This window comes from Lemur catta, chromosome 6, assembly GCF_020740605.2.
Source record: "Lemur catta isolate mLemCat1 chromosome 6, mLemCat1.pri, whole genome shotgun sequence".
Classification (NCBI taxonomy): Eukaryota; Metazoa; Chordata; class Mammalia; order Primates; family Lemuridae; genus Lemur; species Lemur catta.
In genome coordinates, this window is record NC_059133.1 from 19059505 (window position 1) to 19080891 (window position 21387).

At 38.4% G+C, this 21387-nt stretch overlaps 2 protein-coding genes across 2 annotated transcripts; one reads left to right on the forward strand and one right to left on the reverse strand.

Annotated features, from left to right (window-relative positions):
* Window positions 1-3401: 3401 nt before the first annotated feature.
* Window positions 3402-11607, reverse strand: LOC123639388 (translation initiation factor IF-2-like). Its single transcript, XM_045553130.1, has 2 exons — window positions 10932-11607; window positions 3402-3456 (listed from the first exon to the last, which is right to left on the reverse strand). The coding sequence occupies exon 1, from the start codon at window positions 11477-11479 to the stop codon at window positions 10937-10939; it is 543 nt and encodes a 180-aa protein (XP_045409086.1). The 5' UTR covers window positions 11480-11607; the 3' UTR covers window positions 3402-3456; window positions 10932-10936.
* ARL1 (ADP ribosylation factor like GTPase 1) lies at window positions 11098-21387 on the forward strand. Its single transcript, XM_045553129.1, has 6 exons — window positions 11098-11297; window positions 12950-13087; window positions 15719-15800; window positions 17224-17335; window positions 20213-20391; window positions 21053-21387. The coding sequence occupies exons 1-6, from the start codon at window positions 11294-11296 to the stop codon at window positions 21081-21083; spliced, it is 546 nt and encodes a 181-aa protein (XP_045409085.1). The 5' UTR covers window positions 11098-11293; the 3' UTR covers window positions 21084-21387.

Genomic DNA, 21387 nt, shown 5'->3' on the forward strand with positions numbered 1-21387 from the left:
TGTTAACTGTAAAAAGATTCAGCACAGTGTAAATATTGTTCTACCACTTATAGTAAAGGAAATATACATATATGGGTATATGCACAGAATACATTTGGAAGGAAACACAAGACCATTAATAGTGATTAAGTCTGAGATGACTCTGACTGTGCAAGTCAGGGTAGAAAACAGACTTCATTCTTTATCCTTTTGTACTGTTTGAATTTCTTTTTTAAACTATGCATTGCCAAAATAAAATTTAAATTGACAATGACAGGTAAATTAGTCTGAAGTTTCTTATAGTATTGACTATGTACTTACTCATTCCAAATAAAAGGAAAAGAAGAACACAGCATTTAGAAAAGAATTTGTACATATTTTCAGTTTTCATACATATGTGTGTTATTATTTTATATGGAAATTTTCTTATTTTGGTAGGCCAGTTTCTTTCCTGGAAGCAGAGCACAGCAATAGTGCTTAGGAGGCTTAGGAGGTCCAATTCTAATGTCAAATAGCTTGGAATCCAATTTTAGCTCTGTGGCTTCCTAGCTATACACCTTGGGCAAATTGCTTAACTTATCTAAGCTTCAATTTCATTGTCTTCAAAATATGGGAGAGTAATATTATTTACTTTATAGGGCTGTTTGTAGAGATTTCATGAAGTGCAGTAATTCCCCCTTATCTGTGGTTTTGCTTTCCTTGGTTTCAGTTACCCAAGGTCAACTGCGGTCGGAAAATAGGTGAACACAGAATGGTAAGATACTTTGAGAGAGAGACTACATACACTTAACTTTTATTACAGTATATTGTTATGGTTACTCTATTTGCTTATTAGTCATTGTTGTTAATCTCTTACAGTGCCTAATTTATAAATTAAACTTTATCGTAAATATGTATGTATGTATAGGAAAAAACATTATATATAGGGTTTAGGGTATGATTGGCGGTTTCAGGCATCCACCAGGGGTCTTGGAACGTATTCCCTGGGATAAGAGATTACTATAATGCAGCTGAAGCAATCAGCACACTGAGCCAAAGTAAGCGACTGATAAATGTTAGAAGTAGGTACACGTGACAGACATGCGGTGCACACACAGTGAGGATTTGTGGGATAAAGTAAACATTTGTTCTCCTTTCTGAAAGACATGGCCATCCGGTGACTGATCCAGATAATAAAACACATTTAGAAATGTTCTATTGGTGTGATCAACAGTCTTGTAGTTTCCAGTCACTGGTTGAAGCTTCAGTGTCTCAGGGGTGGCCGGCCCTGAGAGGAGCAGGGTGTGGGGAGGCGAGCATCAGATGGCCGGGCTTCCCACAGCTCTGGAAGAGATTTTGTCACCTCCTTCATCTGCAGTGCTTGTGTTTCTCGATGCTGTTACTAGTCTTAGTTTTCCCATGTCTTACTTCACAAGATGGGAAGAACCACGAACTGATGAAGATTTCAAGCCTGATTCTGTATCTAATGAGCTGGGTGACCGCAAGGCCACAGTATGCCCAACTGTCAAACAAGACTGGAACAGATGACCTCCAAGGTTATTCTGGCTCGAGGAACTCTACAAAAATGCCACGCCTGCTTCAGCCCTTCTGGGCTCCACCAATTCTATATTCTGTGTCACTCCACTCCATGAACTCAGATTAGGAGGTGACAGAGAGCTTTGCAAAACAAGGACTGAAGATAACCTCTTCCCATAAATATTTTATCAGAAGCTAGAGAACTATATAAAGTACAGATAATGAAAAGTCAGTATGAATGTCTCAGTCTTCTGAGAATTTTCACTTTACTTAGTTTGTGACGAGAAGTTTCTACCAGAGGTGTATACTAAATTAAGAACAGAAATTCTTTAGCGTTTAAAGAAAACAAACTGCTTTAAATGACTAAAATCTACTAAGAATAAGATTCATCATGCTTTATAGCTCCTATTTAAGTGATACATTACTTTTACTGGTATTCTCATTTAGCATATATTTTCCAGTATTTTGCAGAAATGTTATATCTTTATTTATTTATTTTTTCATTTTTATCCACCACTAAGAGTCGTCAGAAATGTTATACCTTATGCACAGTAATGATTAAAATGTTTTACATTTGTGGAGCTAGTGCTTTACAGTTTACCAAGAGTTTTTCCAGTAAATTTCAATTTTAATAACTTACAACTAAAACATCTAGCTCATCAAGAATTTGATAATATACAATATAGTTCTTTTCTCTTGTCAAAAATGATAAATTGATATTTGGCTTAAAGTTTATTTTGTAAAACAAATGTTGCAAGTTGGTTAAAAAAATAACTGTTCAATAGAAATGCAAAGTAGGGTGGTATGGTCTGAAATCCTTCTAACTTTTTTCCCACAATACTGAGTTAGGCAATATTCAAAAAACTTCCTTATTTTAACTTTAAAATTTAAAATGACTTCTCTATATAGATAATAAAGATTCTTTGTTTTTCATCAGGCAGGGAGTTCCCTTCATTATTTGCTATGCAACACGGTATTTCGTGTAAAGCAGGTTGTTTGTCCAGGCTATTGAAATCGTGATATAATATGAAATCAAACTCTATAGACCAATCTTTTATTCAATATAATGGCAAGTTTTCATGCATAATATATTATGTGTATTTGATTTTGAAAAGTGGGACAAAAACAGCAGTAGCAAATTTCATTGTTTCAGAAACTGAAGAGAGAAATTTGAATGTTAATATGGACGCATTTTAGATATTTTTAATGTCATTCACTTTTGAATAGATCAAATTGTTGTTTAGATTGGACTGCCTTGTTTAAGTAGACTAGGGAAATTCCACATTGGCTTTTTCCTCCATGTTCTGAAAAACAGCTTATATAGAACACTGAAACATTTGTCATCTCTCTGGAGCGCTAATGCTGTAGTGAGTCATTCATTCATTCATTCATTTATTCAACAATGATTTGTTGAGCACTTAAAATATGTCAGGCATTGTGCTAAGCCTCACAGGAAAGAAAAAAGCACATAAGGGGGCACTTGTATACACACAATGATAAGTGATAATGGTTGTAGATGATGTATATAAAATTCCAGGTGCCAACAATACTATAATAGAATAAAGAAAGATGTGTGTCGGCAGGGGTTGTTTGGGGAACTAGAGTAGTCAGGGAAGTCTTTGCCCAGGAGAAAGATTGAAAAGATGAGTTGGATTCATATAAAGGCAAAGAAAGGGAGAAAACTCCTTAGAGAAGAGAAGCAGTATACTGAACTTCATAGCATCAGTCATGAAGAAGACAATAAATACATCATAGCGCATAGAATTTCATAATTACTCAAAGGGTTGTCTTAGTCTGTTTTCTGTTGCTTAAAACAGAATACATGAAACTGGATAATTTATAAAGAAAAAGGAATTTATTTCTTACAGTTAAGGAGGCTGAGAATTCCAAGGTTGAGGGGGCACATCTGGTGAAGGCCTTCTTGTTTGCGGGGACTCTGCAGAGTCCTGGGACAATGCAGGACTGGGGAGAAATGAAGATGGATCAGTTAAGTGGTTACTGTACAAGAGTAAAAGGTAAAGGATGCATGAATAGGTTTGGTCACTATGAGGCCAAAGAAAAGCCCTCTGCAGTAACCCAGAGATGGTAAGGAGAGTTAGAATTTAGATCATTTAGCAGAGAAACAAGGAAATTAGAAGGGCAAACCAGATTTTTGGAATTTTATTTGTTTTACTTTTTATTTATCAAAAAGATATGTTTGGTTTTAGACATATAGAGTTTGAGCGAATATTCATAAAGAACTGTCTAGTAAATAGTTGGAGATTCAGAACAGGAACTTGAGAGAAAAGCAGGCTGAAGAAATGATTGATCAGGTGTTTTTTCTGTAACAATCCATTTTTAATCACTGGGAAGTCAATAGGACTGATTGTGTAGCTTCAAGTTGTTGGTTGGTTACTTAGGTTTTTTTTTTTTTTTTCTTTTTTTCTTTTAAATAAAACTCCAATGTCTTTGCTTTCTCAGCTACAAGTAATACAAGCTGGCTTAGTTATCTGAATCATAGCCATTATGTTCATTGTTGGGATTCAGAAAATAATACCCCAAAAGGAAGTCCTCAGAAGCAAAAGTTTTTCTCTGACTTTCTCCTGCCCCCCATCTGAATCCCATTCTTCTCTGAGACTAGCCACAGAAACTAGACTATCTCGTCCCCAAGGCAGTTCACAGAAATCAGAACCTCTTTTTCCCATAAACCCAAAAATATTACTCTAGCTTTCCATCTACCTTTCTGTGTAAAAACTGGCCATAAAAAATTATCTGACATACTTTTTTTGACTGTAGGTCCTAAGACCCTCCTATTCCGGAGAGGATCCTGCCTCACACCCAGAAAAAAAACAAAACAAAACACTTACTCAGAGAAGCCAAGAAGAATCTGGACAGACAGGCCTTGCTGGGTTTCCCCACTCTTAGTATTAGATCATACTCTTTTTGTCCATTCATATTTATAGATGGCTGTCCACACTGTTAAACCTAAGCATAAAAATGGACAATTTACCCTGTATCTTTGGGTTTTCATACTAAAGGCTCCTGTGCACACACATAAATTTTTTTTTTTTTTTTGAGACAGAGTCTCACTCTGTTGCCCGGGCTAGAGTGAGTGCCGTGGCATCAGCCTAGCTCACAGCAACCTCAAACTCCTGGGCTTAAGCGATCCTCCTGCCTCAGCCTCCTGAGTAGCTGGGACTATAGGCATGCGCCACCATGCCTGGCTAATTTTTTCTATATATTTTTTAGTTGGCCAGATAATTTCTTTCTATTTTTAGTAGAGACGGGGTCTCACTCTTGCTCAGGCTGGTCTCGAACTCCTGACCTTGAGCGATCCACCTGCCTCAGCCTCCCAGAGTGCTAGGATTACAGGCGTGAGCCACCGTGCCCGGCTCACACACATAAAATTAATTTGTATGCCTTTTCCCTAATGAATCTGCCTTTTGCCAGTTGAGTTTTCAAGAACTTTCAGATGCCTCTACATCACAAATGTTATCTAATTTCTTTTTCCTATTAATGCAACAGTTACAGCAAATATTCCAATAACCAAGTTGGTTTTTTTTCAACTCCATTTTCAAAATCCTATTGTAGTATATTTTATCATGTGAGTGTTCACTTTTTAAAATGTATTAGCTAACTTCAAAAATGACAGCTGTCAGCTATCTTACAAAATTTGATTAACTATATAAATGGTCATTTTAGTTAATGCATAGCTGGGTAGTTAAAATTCCTCTAAAAATTACATAGCAAATAATTTAATTTTAACATCCAGATTTAGGAACTGCTATATGTAGCCATAATGTTCTTTCTCTTTTTCCTCCTAGATATAGACTGTGCAAACTGCCAGCTTCTGTAGTCTTCTTTACCTGGCACATACACCTGCAGCATTAGCCTATCAACCAGTAGGGGCTGAATAAATCTTGTTGTGGTAGATCTGGTGGGAGGAGTGTCTGGGGTTGATTCCTGGGCATTGATGCCATTACTAAGTGGTAGGTCTCTTCTGCGTATCTGCCATGTTGGCTCAGTCTATATAACAAAACTTCCATGTTGGTATCCAAAGAGACCCTTGTGATCTAAACAAATACCTTCAATTCACAGATGAAAAAACCAGCACACCATAAAAGAAAATTTAAGAGATATGGTTGATGGTATGGATTTCAGAGTTAGATAGACTAAGGCTTAAATCTAAGTTCTGTCACTTCTTGGGCAAGTAACTTCTAAAAAAAAAAAGACAGGACGGCAAAGGATTTTATTATGCTACTCAGAACATCATATGATTTAAAACATATGAATTGTTTATTTCTGAGATTTCTCTCTCTCTCTTTTTTACAGATAGGTTCTCACTCTGTTACCTAAGCTGGAGGGCAGTGGCATGATAATAGCTCACTGCAACCTCAAAATCCTGGGCTCAAGGGATCCTCCTGCTTCAGCCTCCTGAGTAGCTGGGACTACAGGCATGTGCTACCACATATGGCTAATTAAACTTTTTTTTTAGAGACTAGGTCTTGGTATGTTTCCCAAGCTGGTCTTGAACTCCTGCCTCAAGTGATACTTACATGTCAGGCTCCCAAGTCACTGTGATTATAGGCGTGAGCCACTGCATGCAGCTGGGATTTTCCATTTAGTATTTTTGGACCACAGTTGAACTTGGGTAACTGAAACCCCAGATAGGGGAGCACTACCGTACTCAATATGGTAATATTTAGAAGTGGGGGGGGCTTTTGGGAAAGGATTAGGACATGAGGGCTCTTCCCTCATGAATTGATTAATGCTCTTATAAAAGAAATTAAGGCATTGTTCTAGTGGCCTTTCCCCTTCCACCATGTAAGTATGGACCAAGAGGTACCATCTTGGAAATAGAGATCAGTCCTAACCAGACACTGAATCTGCGGGCACCTTGATTTTGGACTTCCCAGCCTCCAGGACTGTGAGAAATAAATTTCTATTGTCTATAAATTACTCAGTCTATAGTATTTTGCTATATGTTGGCACAAAAGTAATTGTAGTTTCAGACTGTGAATTTTAAATCATTATAACTAGGCTTGAAACACATCTTTATTAATCAAAATAGGAACCACTACAATCAACACATTTTTGCCAACGAGAAATAAGTTTGTTTATTCCTGTAGCGTAAAAATCCATGCTTTGGGATTCAATGAACTCTTGGAAAGCATTTTCTACATCCTGCTGGTTGTGGAAGCATTTGCCCTGCAAAAAGTTGTCGAGATGCTTGAAGAAGTGGTAGGCAGTTGGTGAGAGGTCAGGTGAATATGGAGGTTGAAGCAAAACTTCGTAGCCCGATTTGTTCAACTTTTGAAGCATTGGCTGTGCGACTTGCCATTGGACATTGTCGTGGAGAAGAATTGGGCCCTTTCTGTTGACTAATGCCAGCTGCAGGCATTGCAGTTTTTGGTACATCTCATTGATTTGCTGAGCATACTTCTCAGATGTTTTGCAGAGATTCAGAAAGCTGTAGTGGATCAGACCTGCAGCAGACCACCAAACAGTGACCATGACCTTTTTTTGGTGCAAGTTTGGCTTTGGGAAGTGCTTTGGAGCTTCTTCTCGGTCCAATCACTGAGATGGTCATCGCCAGTTGTATAAAATCCACTTTTCATCGCATGTCACAGTCTGATGGAGAAATGGTTTGTTGCGGTTGTGTACAAGAAGAGAAAACAATACTTCAAAACAACAGTTTTTTTTATTTTCGCTCAGGTCATGAGGCACCCACTTATTGAGCTTTTTCACCTTTCTGATTTGCTTCAAATTACAAATGACTGCAGGATGGTTGATGATGAGTTCTTTGTCAACTTCTCGTGTAGTTGTGAGGGGATCAGCTTCAATGATCGCTCTCAATTGGTCGTTGTCAACTTCCAACGGCTGGCCACTGTGCTCCTCATCTTCAAGGCTCTTGTCTCCTTTGCAAAACTTCTTGAACCACCACTGACTGTACTGTACGTTCGTTAGCAGTTCCTGGACTAAATGCATTGTTGATATTGCGAGTTGTCTCTGCTGCTTCAGCTCATTTTGAATTCGAATAAGAAAATCGCTCGAATTTGCTTTTTGTTTAACATCATTTCCATACTCTAAAGTATAAAATAAACAGCAAGTAATAAGTTGCCAGCAAAAAAACATAAAGAGAGAAATGCACATTAAAATGATGTATAACATAACCACATTTATTTAAGAATGTATTTCAATATCAAATGGCAGAGTTCAACAAAGCTAAAACCGCAATTGCTTTGCACCAACCTAATATGTTGACCTATTGACCTGATTCTAATAAGAATTAGTCTGAAACAACACCACCACCTAGTGGTTTCCTGCATATATAACAACTTGAAGATGAGAGTTTCGTTTCTATCAAATTAGGATAAGTGGTTATGACTATTTAATAATATTGCAGAATCTATGTTTAAGTTAAGAATTAAACTAGTATTTATGGCATTGGCCTCAAAAACTTATTTTGAAACTTAAATATTTGTTTCGTGCCCATGTGCAAAAACAAAATAGTGAACAAAACAGACAAAAATACTTGCATTCATAGATCTTATATTCTAGTCAATGTAAGACAATAAATAACCATAATAAGTAAGCAAATTATGTTTGGTGAGAAGCTGTATTAAAACATCAGGATATACCAAGCAGAGTCCGATGGATGAAAACAAAAAAAAGAAGAAAAAAGAAAAAAAATCAGGACAAGAGGGATGTAGGGTAGGTTGCAATTTTAAATAGAATGACGTTTGAGCAGACTCAACAGGTGAGATCATTTCTACATCGTTGCCTGAAGGATAATATTCTAATATTATTCTAATATCTAAATATTTAGTTTTAATTCTAGCATAACTATTATTTTACTTCCTCAAACACTTTTTTTTTTTTTTTGAGACAGAGTCTCACTCTGTTGCTTGGGATAGAGGGCCATGGCGTCAGCCTAGCTCACAGCAAGCTCAAACTCCTGGGCTCAAGTGATCCTCCCACCTCAGCCTCTTGGGTAGTTGGGACCACAGGCACGCACCACTATGGCCAGCTAAATTTTTCTATTTTCAATAGAGACAGGGTCTCACTGTTGCTCAGGCTGGTCTTGAACTCCTGACCTCAAGCAATCCTCCTGCCTCAGCCTCCCAGAGTGCTAGGATTACAGATGTGAGCCACCTCGCCCAGCCCAAAGTTTTGAAAAATAATGAATTTTGAAGGCTGAGTGCAGCGGCTCATGCCTATAATCCCGATACTTTGGGAGGACAAGGGGGGAGGATCGCTTGAGGCCATGAGACCAACCTAGGCAACAAACAGAGACCCTGATTCTACAAAAAATTAAAAAATTAGCTGGGCATGGTGGTGGAATAAATGGAATATTATTCCACCTTTAAAAAAGAAGAATCTTCTTGGGGAGATCTGGGCTGTTAAAAGAAAAAGAAGAAAATCTTGTCATTTGCAACAACATGGATGAATTTATGCTAAGTGAAATTATTAGGTAGATAGTGAGGGATTCTGGGTATCCTAGGGACAAAAGTGGGTGCTATTGTGCCCATCTTGGTCCTGGCCGACCCTAATTCTCCATACCTGGGGGAGGAGGGAATACCCTATGAATCTACCAATCAGAACTTGGCACGCCAGTTGCAAAAGAATGAAGAGGACTCTCTAGCCCACAGGCCAAGCAGCATGGGTACCATAAAGTCCGGAAAGTGACCTAGAACCCACATGCATAGTTAAGGCTCAGGTCATGTGACTCCCAACTGTCCAATATAAGTGGTTCTGTGGTGATGTTTCAACCACGGGGAAGTCCGTATCCCAGACACCATAAAACAAGATGCAGACCATAGCCAACTTCTCTCTTTTCCCTTCCTTTTGCTTGCCCTGCTGTGATGATGGGTCCGGTCGTCAGCTGTGGTGTATGTACCATGCTCTGTAAACCTGTGTCTTGCTCTTGACCTATAATCCTATCTTTCTTTCCTCAATAAACCTCATTTTCGTGTTTGCCTAACTTTGGCGTGTCTGATCATTCTTGGGCCATGAGTGTGCCAAGAAATGACAGTTTCAGACTAAAACCTGACAAAATAAGCCAGAACAGAAACACGAATACTTCATGATCTTACTTTTTATCTTTCTGTATTTAAAAAAATTTTTTTCTCGACCATGTCCTGCATGATATATTTCATTTTTTTTTTTTTTTAGTGATGGGGATCTCACCCCATCAAAGCTCACTGGAGCCTCAAACTACTGAGCTCAAGTGATCCTCTCACCTTGTCCTCCCAAAGTGTTGGGATTACAGGTGCAAGCCACCACACCAGGCCCTCACTTACATGTAAAATTGAAAAAAAGTAGAACTCACAGAAGTAGATAGTAGAATGGTGATTGTCAGGGGCTGGCGCTGTGGATGAGGGATGGGGAAATGTTGGTTAAAGGGTACAAAGTTCCAGTTAGGCTGAGTAAGTTCTGGAGACCTGCTGTACAGCATGGCGACTGTAGTTAATATATTGTATATACTTGAAAACTGCTGAAAGTAGATTTTAAATGTTTTTACCACAAAAATATATATAATATATATGACTATGTGAAGTGATGGATATGTTAATTAGCTTGACTGTGATAATTATTTCACAACGTATACATATATCAAAACACATTTTACAATTTTCATTTGTCAATTATACCTCAATCAAGTTGGAAAAATTCTCAAATACAATCAACAACAAACCTAAAAAGGCAGTTCCCAACTTCTGTTCAATGGATGAAAATCTCTACCATAAATAAAAACATAATATGCAAAGATGGTATCTGGAAGGAAACCTAAGAAAGTGTTGACAGTGGCTACATCTGGGGAGCTCCAGGGCACTGGGAGTTAGGGACAGAAGGTTTACTTTTCTGTATACCTTTAGGAAGTTTTAAGACACACGCTCAACCTTTGAAAAATAAAATAAAATAAAAATAAAGGGTTTCCAGGGGAAACTCTTCTCGACACACTCCAGGTGTGCTTCCTTCCTCCTCTCAACACACTTCCCTGTCAAAACCTACGTTACTTCTAACCGACGCTCCCGGAAAGAACAAGTCCCAGGTCTCCGTGATCGGGACCAGCCAGTCCACAGTGACAACTGCAGAAAGGTGGCCAAGTGCCCAGTCGCTGGGAGAAAGGGCGGAGTGCTGTGACGCCGGCCCTGCAGGCCACCGCGACGGCCAAAACCTCCGGCTAGTGGCCTCAGGTGTAAGGCTGCTCCGCATTGGTGGCGCGGGGATCTTCCTATTATTATTACGCAGTCCTTTTTCTTCTGGGAGAAAGCACCTGGGGGGAGGTGGGTCGCCCGCGCGGGCGCTCGAGGACAAGCGTACATCCCAGCGCTGCGGCAGCCCGAGCCAGCGTCCTGCCCGGCCGTCTGTCTCATCGACACTCGACTCGCATTCCTGGTTAGCGGATTCACCACTGTGTGGTGTCAGAATTTAAAATGAAAACTCAAATTTACCTATTTCAGAAGCCCTTCCTGTCCAGGAAAGCAGCATCAGGGGAACTCTCGGGTCCTTGAATTTTTTTTCTCTGCTTGTGTCCACAGTATTTACACCCAGCGCGCGAGGACCTCGGGTCGAAAGCGGCGACGCAGACGCCCAGGCCGCCGTTCCGGCGCGCAGTCGCGGCGGCCCCGGGCCCGCCCCCGCCGGGAGGCCGACGTGGAAGTTGCTGGCAGACCGGGCTTGCGAGGCAGCAACCGCGGGGCCGCAGCCGGAGGCCACGGCGGACGGAGGTGGCAGCGCCGGGGCCGGAACAGGAATCGCTGCTGAGGCCGGGGCCCGTCTCTGAGGATCGACGAGGGCGGAGGGGCGGTTCATCATGGGTGAGGGGTCCAAGAAGGGCGCCCGGGCGCGCTCGAAGGGGCCGCGGCCGAGGGCTGGGGTGGGGAGGAGGAGAGGGTCCGTCCTGGAAAGCCCTGAGTAGCCGGGTTGTCGGGGGCCGGGTCGCCGAATACTTGACGCGTCTTAGATTTTCACCTGGCGGGGGGAACCAGGCCCCACGCATTCTCTTTCGCCCTCGCCCGGTTCCTCTTCATCCCCGCGGGGTTAGGGGACCAGAGCAGCGCGGGTCCGCAGAGCCCGGCCCCACGTCCTTTCCCCTGATTGTGAACTCCCCCCCCTCCCCAGCTCCGTTTGCCGTGCACGGTTGGTCTTGGGAAGCCTGGCAACGTGTCAGTCGCAGGTTCGCTGAGGTTTCTCGAGTGAAAGATGAGCTCAGGCCCCAAGGTGGAAGCTTGATTCTCTCTCCTAGAGCGCTGGGACTGAGTCAGTTGGAAAAATCCGAGGGATGATGTTGCTTATAATGTTTTATAGCCAACCTGGCATTTGTCTGATTATCTGCTGTAGCTTTTCATGTAGATAATAGAATAAGATGAAGAAGGAAGTGGGGAGGATATTTCTAGTCAGTGAATGACATATTAACCTCAGTTCTTGTGTTGCTGATTGTAATGTCCCCACCCGGTTAGAGCCCAAATGAAGGTGCAAATTCTTTAACTTGTTTACCATCCTACAAATGAAGATGCACGTTCTTCGGCTTGTTTAAATCCCTCCACGGTTTTCTGGGGAATGTAGTTCCTGCTCCCTATCACAAGGGTTGTTCAGTCTTCCACAAGGCCCTTCCGTTCTGTTTTCCACCGCCTCTTTTCTACCTGTGTATGGTAGAAAGGACTTTGTCAAGTCACATCCATTCTGTTTAACTTTCTCAAGGTTCTCTAGCCCGTGGTGTATTCATTTTTCCAGACTCCGCGGCTCTTAATTGTGCCATCTCTTTGTTAAATAACAGTGTGGCATCACTTCTTTTGTCAACTGTTTTTATATTGTTAATGCAACTTTCTTTTAATCTTTCCTAATGGCTTTTGATGGAGAAGGGACTGTGCCACAAGTGCTTTTATATTACTTTGCATACAAGCAGCTTTCTGGAATATTTTGTGATGCATCCGATGTAGCTTTTTAATTTTTTAAAATGTATTTTCCATCAAAAATAGTTTTTGTTATTTTGGGCTTCTGTGTTTTAGTTTCTTGTGTTAGTTATATTGCTTAGTGGAGACCTCTCTGATTGAAGATAGTTGTGGTACTGCTGCTGCTGTAAAACAATTGCTTTTGAGGTTTGAGGACATCATTGTCCCACTGTCCTTCTGACTGGTCCTTTGGTTTTAGGAGTAGTGAGGAGATCATGCTAAGGTATCCTATTATCTTGATTAGAAAATGAGCTCTCCAAGGGCATGTGGCCATATTTCTGTTATTATTTAGCATATCTTATGAACCTGCATGACACAGTGTTTTGGACGTAGTAGCATCACTAATGACTTGTTTGATGTTGAATAATATATTTCATTGGGGACAAAAAATACGCACCTATGCATCCAGGAAAATATTATTTAATTTGGTATATAGCTTTCAAAGGGCAAGATTAAATGTTTTATGGACCTAGTTCACAAAATAATGTTGAATATGTTTTTTCTCTTATTATTTTTAGGTGGCTTTTTCTCAAGTATTTTTTCCAGTCTGTTTGGAACTCGGGAAATGAGGATTTTAATTTTGGGATTAGATGGAGCAGGAAAAACCACAATTTTGTACAGATTACAGGTTGGAGAAGTCGTTACTACTATTCCTAGTAAGTGTTGGTTTGATAAACTAATTGTTGATTATATTGGTTTCCATCTAGTATAACTATTTTTGAATAAATAATTCATATAATAAAGTGATAAGGTTTGTAAACTTCTAGTATGAACATAATATTGGTAACACTTTTTTCAAAAACTGAGAGGCAATTTGGTGTAATTTAAGGATCCCTGTCCTGGTATATGGCTGGATTTTGCTGTTTATAGCTGTTTAAAAGTTGTCTTAAGTTACTAAACCTTATTGAGAGCCAGTATCTTTACTAATAAAATGAAGATAATCAGTATCCACTGGCTTTGATGGGGAAATAAATGAAATATATCAAAGTACTATGTGAATCTGTGTTGTAAAGAATTATATAGATGTTAAGTGATATCACATGTGAAGTATCTTTTTTCTGTATTTGTTACTATTTTAATTAAGATTAGTTTCTCTTAGCTAATTATTGATTGCTTTTAAATATCCTAGTTGTAGAGACTGTGTTGAAGTTACCTTGTACCTCAAAAATATTAAGAGACGAATCACCTCAACTTTAAGTGAATTGTTGCTATCTTAGAAAAATAGTCTTAATAGTCCTGTCTGATTATATAAGAATATTGTTGTTATTTATACTTTTTCATTTGTTGACCTGAATCTACTTAGAGAAGATTAATACATTTAAACTAAATTGAAGAGTTCATACAGTTTTCTCAAGATTATTTAAATTATGCCTGTAAATAATTTTGGAGGCACTTTGTCACTCAAGGTATTTCTATATTGTTACTATTTAAACTCTCATACAGAAACTCAGGTGTGGTAAAATACAAAACAAAAAAAAGACAACTATTTAAACTCTCAGATTAAGAAAGAACTTTTTGAACCCTGCAGCATCTGTTATTTCCTTTTGCTGCAATTCTCTTGGTTTTTACTACTCAAAATTGCCCATCTCTGCTGCAGCATCTCTTGGGGGCCCCTGTAATGTGCAGGGCAGCACAGTGGATTGTGTGTCAGTGAGTTTTGCTTTACACCACACTGTTGTCCTGCGTGTACAAATGATGTTCTTACTGGTGGTGAACACGATGATTACACTCCCACCTAATTTTTTTTTTTTCTAAGACCAGAGTCTCACTCTGTTGCCCGGCCTACAGTGCTGTGGCATCAGCCTAGCTCACAGCAACCCCAAATACCTGGGCTCAAGCAATCCTTCTGCCTCAGTCACCTGAGTAGCTGGGACTACAGGCATGCACCACCATGCCCAGCTCATTTTTTCTATATATATTTTTAGTTGTCCATATAATTTCTTTCTGTTTTCAGTAGAGACGAGTCTCGCTCTTGCTCAGGCTGGTCTCGAATTCCCGAGCTCAGAGGATCCACCCACCTCAGCTTCCCAGAGAGCTAGGATTACAGGCATGAGCCACCGCGCCCAGCCACTCCCACCTAAGTCTAAGGGAAACATCATGAACTTGCTTTAGTTTTTCATTAAGGTTTGCCATAGTATAGTTACTTTTTAGTTATAATAGATAGATATCCTTGCCAAATACGCATAAGCATCATTTACTAATACAAATAAATATAAAACAAAAATTAATTTTCCAGTTACAGCTGTCATTTTTTACTTTTTTTTTTAAAGTTTGTAAAATGTTAGTAATCTTCATATATATCACCCCAAAGTTTTTTCAGCATCCATTCCACTATCAGATTCCTTTCAATGAAAATAGTATTTAGTCTCAGCCATGTGATACTAGAGCGCCACCTAAGGATAGCAGAGAAAGGGGATGGGACACCTCCCCTTTGACCATCCAGCTATGACCTCTTAAGGATGTCTGCAGACAGTCTGCGATATTGCCAGCCCTAAGGCAATCTATTTTGAAGGGAACCCAACTTTCATAAAGCTATGTACAGCCTTGCTGTGTCTTTACTGAAGTTGAGAATTTAGCCTTTCTTGTTTTTGATCTGTGTTTATTTGCTACCTACCAAAATCCCAGTTTTTATTTTATTTTATGGTTTTATGGAAAAAATGCTCTTACCCAGGATAGAGTGCAGTGGCGTCATCATAGCTCACTGCAACCTCAAACTCCTAGGCTCCAGCGATCCTCCTGCCTCAGCCTTCCAAGTAACTGGGACTACAGGCAATTTTTCTATTTTTTGTAGAGATGGGGTCTTGCTCTTGCTTAGGCTGGTCTTGTTTAAACTCCTGACCTCAAGTGATCCTCCTGCCCCAGCCTCCTAAAGTGCCAGGATTTACAGGTGTGAGCCACTAAGCCTGGCCCCCAAATCCCAGTTTTTATAATACCTCTGCAGCTGTAGAGGTATTATATTTCTAAATATAACTTTCTGACTATCTTTATATGCCAGTCCTGTATTATGAGAATTTAATAGGATTTCCATTGAGATAAGAATTATACACTGTATTTGTAGAGCTTTTGTGGGATTCTTATATAACCTAAGATGGTACTGATTTTGCTAATTGATGTTTGTGTGTGTGTGTATAGTATTTAAGCATACTATCTTTGTTTAAATGGAATAAAATCACAACCAATAATTTGATTCAGTGATTACCATTAACTGCTAGAACTCAATTAGATTGGATACTTTGAAGGTAGAATTTATTAGTCTAAACATACTACTGATTTGATTTCTCTTCCAGCCATCGGATTTAATGTAGAGACGGTGACATACAAAAACCTTAAATTCCAAGTATGGGACTTAGGAGGACAGACAAGTATCAGGTATGGTGCAATGACTAGGTTATTTTGTGGTAGTTAACATTTACGGGTTCTTTTAAGGGTTAACAGCAGTAAACCAAAATGTATGTTCTATTGTAATTTAAATGGAACCATCTAGTTTAAAATGAGGTTAAAAAATGTTTTTATCTTATTTTAAATATTTTTTAAATTTATTTTTTATACTTTTTATCCCACTCTACATTTGAATAGAGAAAATGAGGTAAAATTTAAAATTAGGTTGGGTGTGGTGGCTCATACCTGTATTCCTAAAGCACTTTGGGAGACTGAAGTGGGACTGCTTGAGGCCATGAGTTTGAGACCAGTCTGGGCAACATAGCAAGACCCCGTCTCTATAGAAAATAAGATAACTAGCCGGGCATGGTGGCACATACCTATAGTCCCAGCTACGCAGGAGGCTGAGGCAGAAGGACTGCTTGAGTCCAGGAGTTCGAGGCTGTAGTAAGCTATGATCAGGCCATTGTCTTCCAGCCTGGGTGACAGAGCAAGATCCTATTTAAAAAAAAAAAAGTTTAAACTGTTTCCTCAGAGCACCCATTGAATTAAAATCTAAGGAAGCCAGTTTTTTTCAGGTATCACTTACATGAAAATTTTCATGAAAATCTCAAGACCTTATTACTTCGTTAGTTCTCAACTAAAAAGGGCCCTCCATTTAGTTTTTGTCAGCTCCTCCTCTGTGAGGCAGATTGTTTTGGAATTGATTCAAATACCTTGCAGGCCCACCAATTAGGGCTAATAATAAACATAGATGCTTTCTGCAGTTCAGGTCTCCTGCCAAGCATTTTGTGCTTGACATGGTAGCTGTGAATGTTTGGTGACTATCAGTAGTTGTTCACTATGGTACTATCGTAAAAGATTAGTAGTGCATTCCCCAAACATTCTGCCTTCTTTTAATTCTTTTCATTTCCTCAATCACTTTTGAGTTTATTTCTAATTTTAGCTATTTCTGTTTCTTGATGACTTCAGTGATTAATTTAATGGCTGTTATATAAAATCGCATTAAAAATTTTAATCCATTCTTCTTAAGGGGTTCCTAGTTAAAGATTTATAAGATGTAACAATGAGGTCTGTATGTAACTTTTCTATTAGTACATTAGTGATTTTATAGATTATAAACTTATTTTCTCAGCCTAAAGTCTGAACTCATTTTGAAACTCCATGGTCCTGTGATTTAATGTTTATCACCTTTCTTTTGACCCCATCACATCTGAGGGATATGGTGTATATATCCACCAGAAACAATGAATCATTAAGGCATTGATTCTAACACGAGCAGGGCAGAATTGGCATGTAATCCCTCCACCTATACTTCAAATCATTGCCCTGAGTCCTGCAATGTAAATTGACATGTCTATTTCTTCTTCTCTCAAGTAATAATAATATATTCTCCCCTTTGAATTTTCTCTAGGCCATACTGGAGATGTTATTATTCAAATACAGATGCAGTTATTTATGTAGTAGACAGTTGTGACCGAGACCGAATTGGCATTTCCAAATCAGAGTTAGTTGCCATGTTGGAGGTAAGAAAATGTTACCACTTTAAAATGTGGGGAAATCATTTACAATTGCTGGCTGTCTCCAGTACATATTTTTTTTCTTTCCCTCATCCCTTTAGTATCATTTTTTTTAAAATGCAGATTACATCTTATTCCAAAAGTACAGTTGGTGGGGAGAGGTTAGAGACAAAAAATCCAACCTTGTAACTTCTTTAAGCTAGATTCTTTGATTTCCAGGAGGTTCAGAGCTCTCTTAAACTAAAGCAACTATTCTAAGTCATTCCTATGACATGGCTTTTTAAAAATGTCTTTTTATTTTTAGCTATTTTAGAAGCACTAAAGTTCAGAGGAATGTGTATTTCTGGGTTGCTGGTACAATTCTGGCCCCAGCTTTATCATTCTGTACCCTTCCCCATGTTTACAGCCCTTGAGCCATATAGACCTTCTTTCTGTTCTACAATCACAAGCTTGCACACCTGGCTTAGGGCTTTTTACACCTGCTAATCCTTCTGCTTGGAATGCTCTCCCCCAACATCTTTGCATGGCTACCTTCTCGACATGTTTCCTTTCATATGTCTCTTCCCCAGAGATGAGGCTCAGTTATTTTCTAACCTCTTGCCCTACTTTATACCTTATACCACTTATCATGTCTTTACATTGTTTTTGAATATATTTGTTTACTTAGGTATGCCTCTCTCCCTGAAATGTAAGTTCTTTGAGTTTACCCTGATATCTCTGATATGAGGAACAGTGTATAGCACTTAATTAAGAACTCAATACATTTTATTCACTGATGTTAATAAGATCATTTATTAACTGATAATTCAGAGGATGCATTAAATAATGTTTCTAAAAGATTAAAAAATAATCAAATGTACTGTGATTAATAATGAATTTGCCTTTGCGTTAGAATATTAGATGGATAAGTTTCCTTTTCACACCAAAACTATGATTCTGAATTATCCAATCATTGAATATTTAAATGTAAGTTCTAGGTCACTTGATAACCTAGGTAAAAGCATTCCCAGAATAGAGGACTCTGGACTTCTGATTTCTTGGACTACCGACTTCTTAATAGCATCCAAGTTATAAATTGCAGACTTAATAGTTTTAAACTTTTGCTTATTTTTTTTTCACATCATAGCATCATATTTATTATAAGAGCTTCTTAGACCAAATTCAAACATAAGGATAAGGTTTAATTGCCTTGGGTATAATGGATTTTTAAAATAACAGCTTTATTTAGGTATAACTCATATGATATAATGCATTTTTATCATATAAAATAGTTTAAAAGAAATGGGTTATTAACTTCAGTTTACAGTGCTTGAGTTGTGCAGTATTGTTGTTAGGTTAAAATTTGTAGTATTAGGATTTGACTTATAAAATCTTATGGAGAAAGAACTAAAAGTTGGATTCTTTTCTTCAACTTTTTAACTGATTCAGCCAATAAATATTATGTAAAGTACAGGTCAAGTACAAGTCAGGACTATTAAAACCTATAGACACAAATGCAATTTAGGTTTTGCCTTCTTTGTACACAAAAATGAATTCTAAATGGAGTAAAAAATCAAAATCATTAGCTATAAGAATATATAAATGAATGTGTTTAAAATTTCTGGGTAGGGCAGGCCTTTCTAAATCAAAGAATTAGGAATTACAAAAGAAAAGATAGATTTAATTATATTAACATAAACAGAAAACCCCAAAAGCTCAGATATGCCAAATAGCAATAAGAGTAAATAAAGCAGGAAACCAGGACCAACCAGAAACCATTGACTTAATCATATTGAGACCCTGTGCAAATCGATAGAAAAATGAGCAAAACATAATTCGTAGGAGAAAAACATATTTCTAATAACATTTGCATTTCTAGTACCCTAATATATAATGAGATATGCTGTGTTTGGAAAAATATATAATTTCCAATTCTACTAAGGCTGCAAGGAAGATGGGAAGTTTTTTACACTGTTGGTGGGGTAAAAATTGTTACTACCTTTCTGGAAAGCCATTTATAATATGTATTCAGTTTAGAGCCCCCAAAACTATTCATACTTTGACTCCATTTTTAGAGAATTGTGTTAAGGAAAGAGATTCAAACAAAGATTTCTATATGAAGACTTTGTCACTTGGGTTTCTGGTAATAGTCAAGTAAAAACAATCAAATAAGAGTCTAATACTAGAAAATAGTTAAATAGTTTATGGTGCATCCATTCATAGTGTAGAGTATATTTAGCCATTGATTTTTTTTTAGAAAAAATTTTAATGGAGAAGCATTTGTGATTTAATGCTTATATTTTAAAGCAGGCAATAGAACTATATAGAAATGTAATCTTAAATGTGTAAATGTATTTACTAAATAAGTATCTCCAGAACAAAGTACTAGTAAAAAGTACCACAAAAAGGTTGGGCATGGTAGCTCATGCCTGTAATCCTAGCACTTTGGGAGGCCGAAGTGGGAGGATCACTCGAGGCCAGGAGTTTGAGACCAGCCTGAGTAAATAACAAGACCCTGTCTCTACAAAAAATAGAAAAATTAGCCAGACGTGGTGGTATGCACCTGTAGTTCCAGCTACTTGAGAGGCTGAGGCAGGAGGATCACTTGAGCCCAGGAGTTTGAGTTTGCTGTGAGCTGTGATGATGCCACTGTGCTCTAGCCTGGACAACAGAGTGAGACCCTGTCTCAAAAAAGAAAATAATCAAAATGTTAACAGTGATCATATCTGAGAGGTAGGATTATGGGTGAAGCTTCTTTTCTTCATACTTATCTGTAATTTCATAATTTATAATGAATGTTATATGTTAATTAGAAAATATGCTTTTAAAATAATATATTTTTTGACATTCCTTAAACTCAAGCAAATTGATTAGAGGAAATTAAATATATTCAATTTTATTTAGGAAGAAGAGCTGAGAAAAGCCATTTTAGTGGTGTTTGCAAATAAGCAGGACATGGAACAGGCCATGACCCCCTCAGAGATGGCAAATTCACTTGGGTTACCTGCCTTGAAGGACCGAAAATGGCAAATATTCAAAACATCAGCCACCAAAGGCACTGGCCTTGATGAGGCAATGGAATGGCAAGTATCACATTTCCAGAAGCCATCTGTGCATTTGTGTTCACAACTGTGCACACCCACGTGGCATTTTCCTTTAGTCTTAAGGATGAAATTTAGATTTACTTAAGCTTACCACATAAGTTCCTCCAGCCTTTTCTCCCACCAGTCTTCATGTTCATCTGCCTTTATTTCAGCCATACCTACCTGATGACAGTTACTTAGATAAGCCAGCTCTTTGCCAGTTTTTAGCCTTTCCCCTGCTCAGCTCACCCTTGCAATTCCTTATCCTTCAGGACTTAGGTTAAGGTTCTCTTCTTCTCGAGAACCTTCCCTGATGTCTCTCCATTCCCACTGCCTTACCACACAGTTAGATGCCTTGTCATGGATCAGTGGCATAGTACTTGTTACACTGTCTTGTAATTGATTTGTGCATCTACTCATTATCAGCTCCTTGAGGACTGACTAGTTTTTACCTGAGTCATCCACATGTAACCCAGCAGTAGTAGCAGTCTATTCAAAGCACAGACAAATTCACAGCTTAAAAGACCCTCACAGAAATTGAGTCCATAACCTTGATCATTTTAAGTATTTTGGAATCCACCTCCAGTATATAATCTATATTATAAATGATCATGCTTTATACTTAAAAGTTAATCTTAAGAAACTGTTCATTTTCTTACAGGTTGGTTGAAACATTAAAAAGCAGACAGTAATTCAATCCCTTCAGCTCCTCTGAAACTAAGGGTACGTCACCTATCACTTTGGAAACAGTCAAGTGTTCTGTACACTACTAAATGTTAAAACTATATGATTGTTGGCATATACTGAACTGACTGCAATGTTTGTAATAAATACGAAAAATAAGCATTTGGTTGGAGAGGTAACTCAATTGAATCACCTGAATGTTCTGTGCAATGTAAAATATTCCTTCCTTGCTTTCTTGTGTTAAGGCATATATTCTATTTGTATGGAATTCTTATTCTGATATAGTCCTATTAAAGAATGCACTCTTGTTGG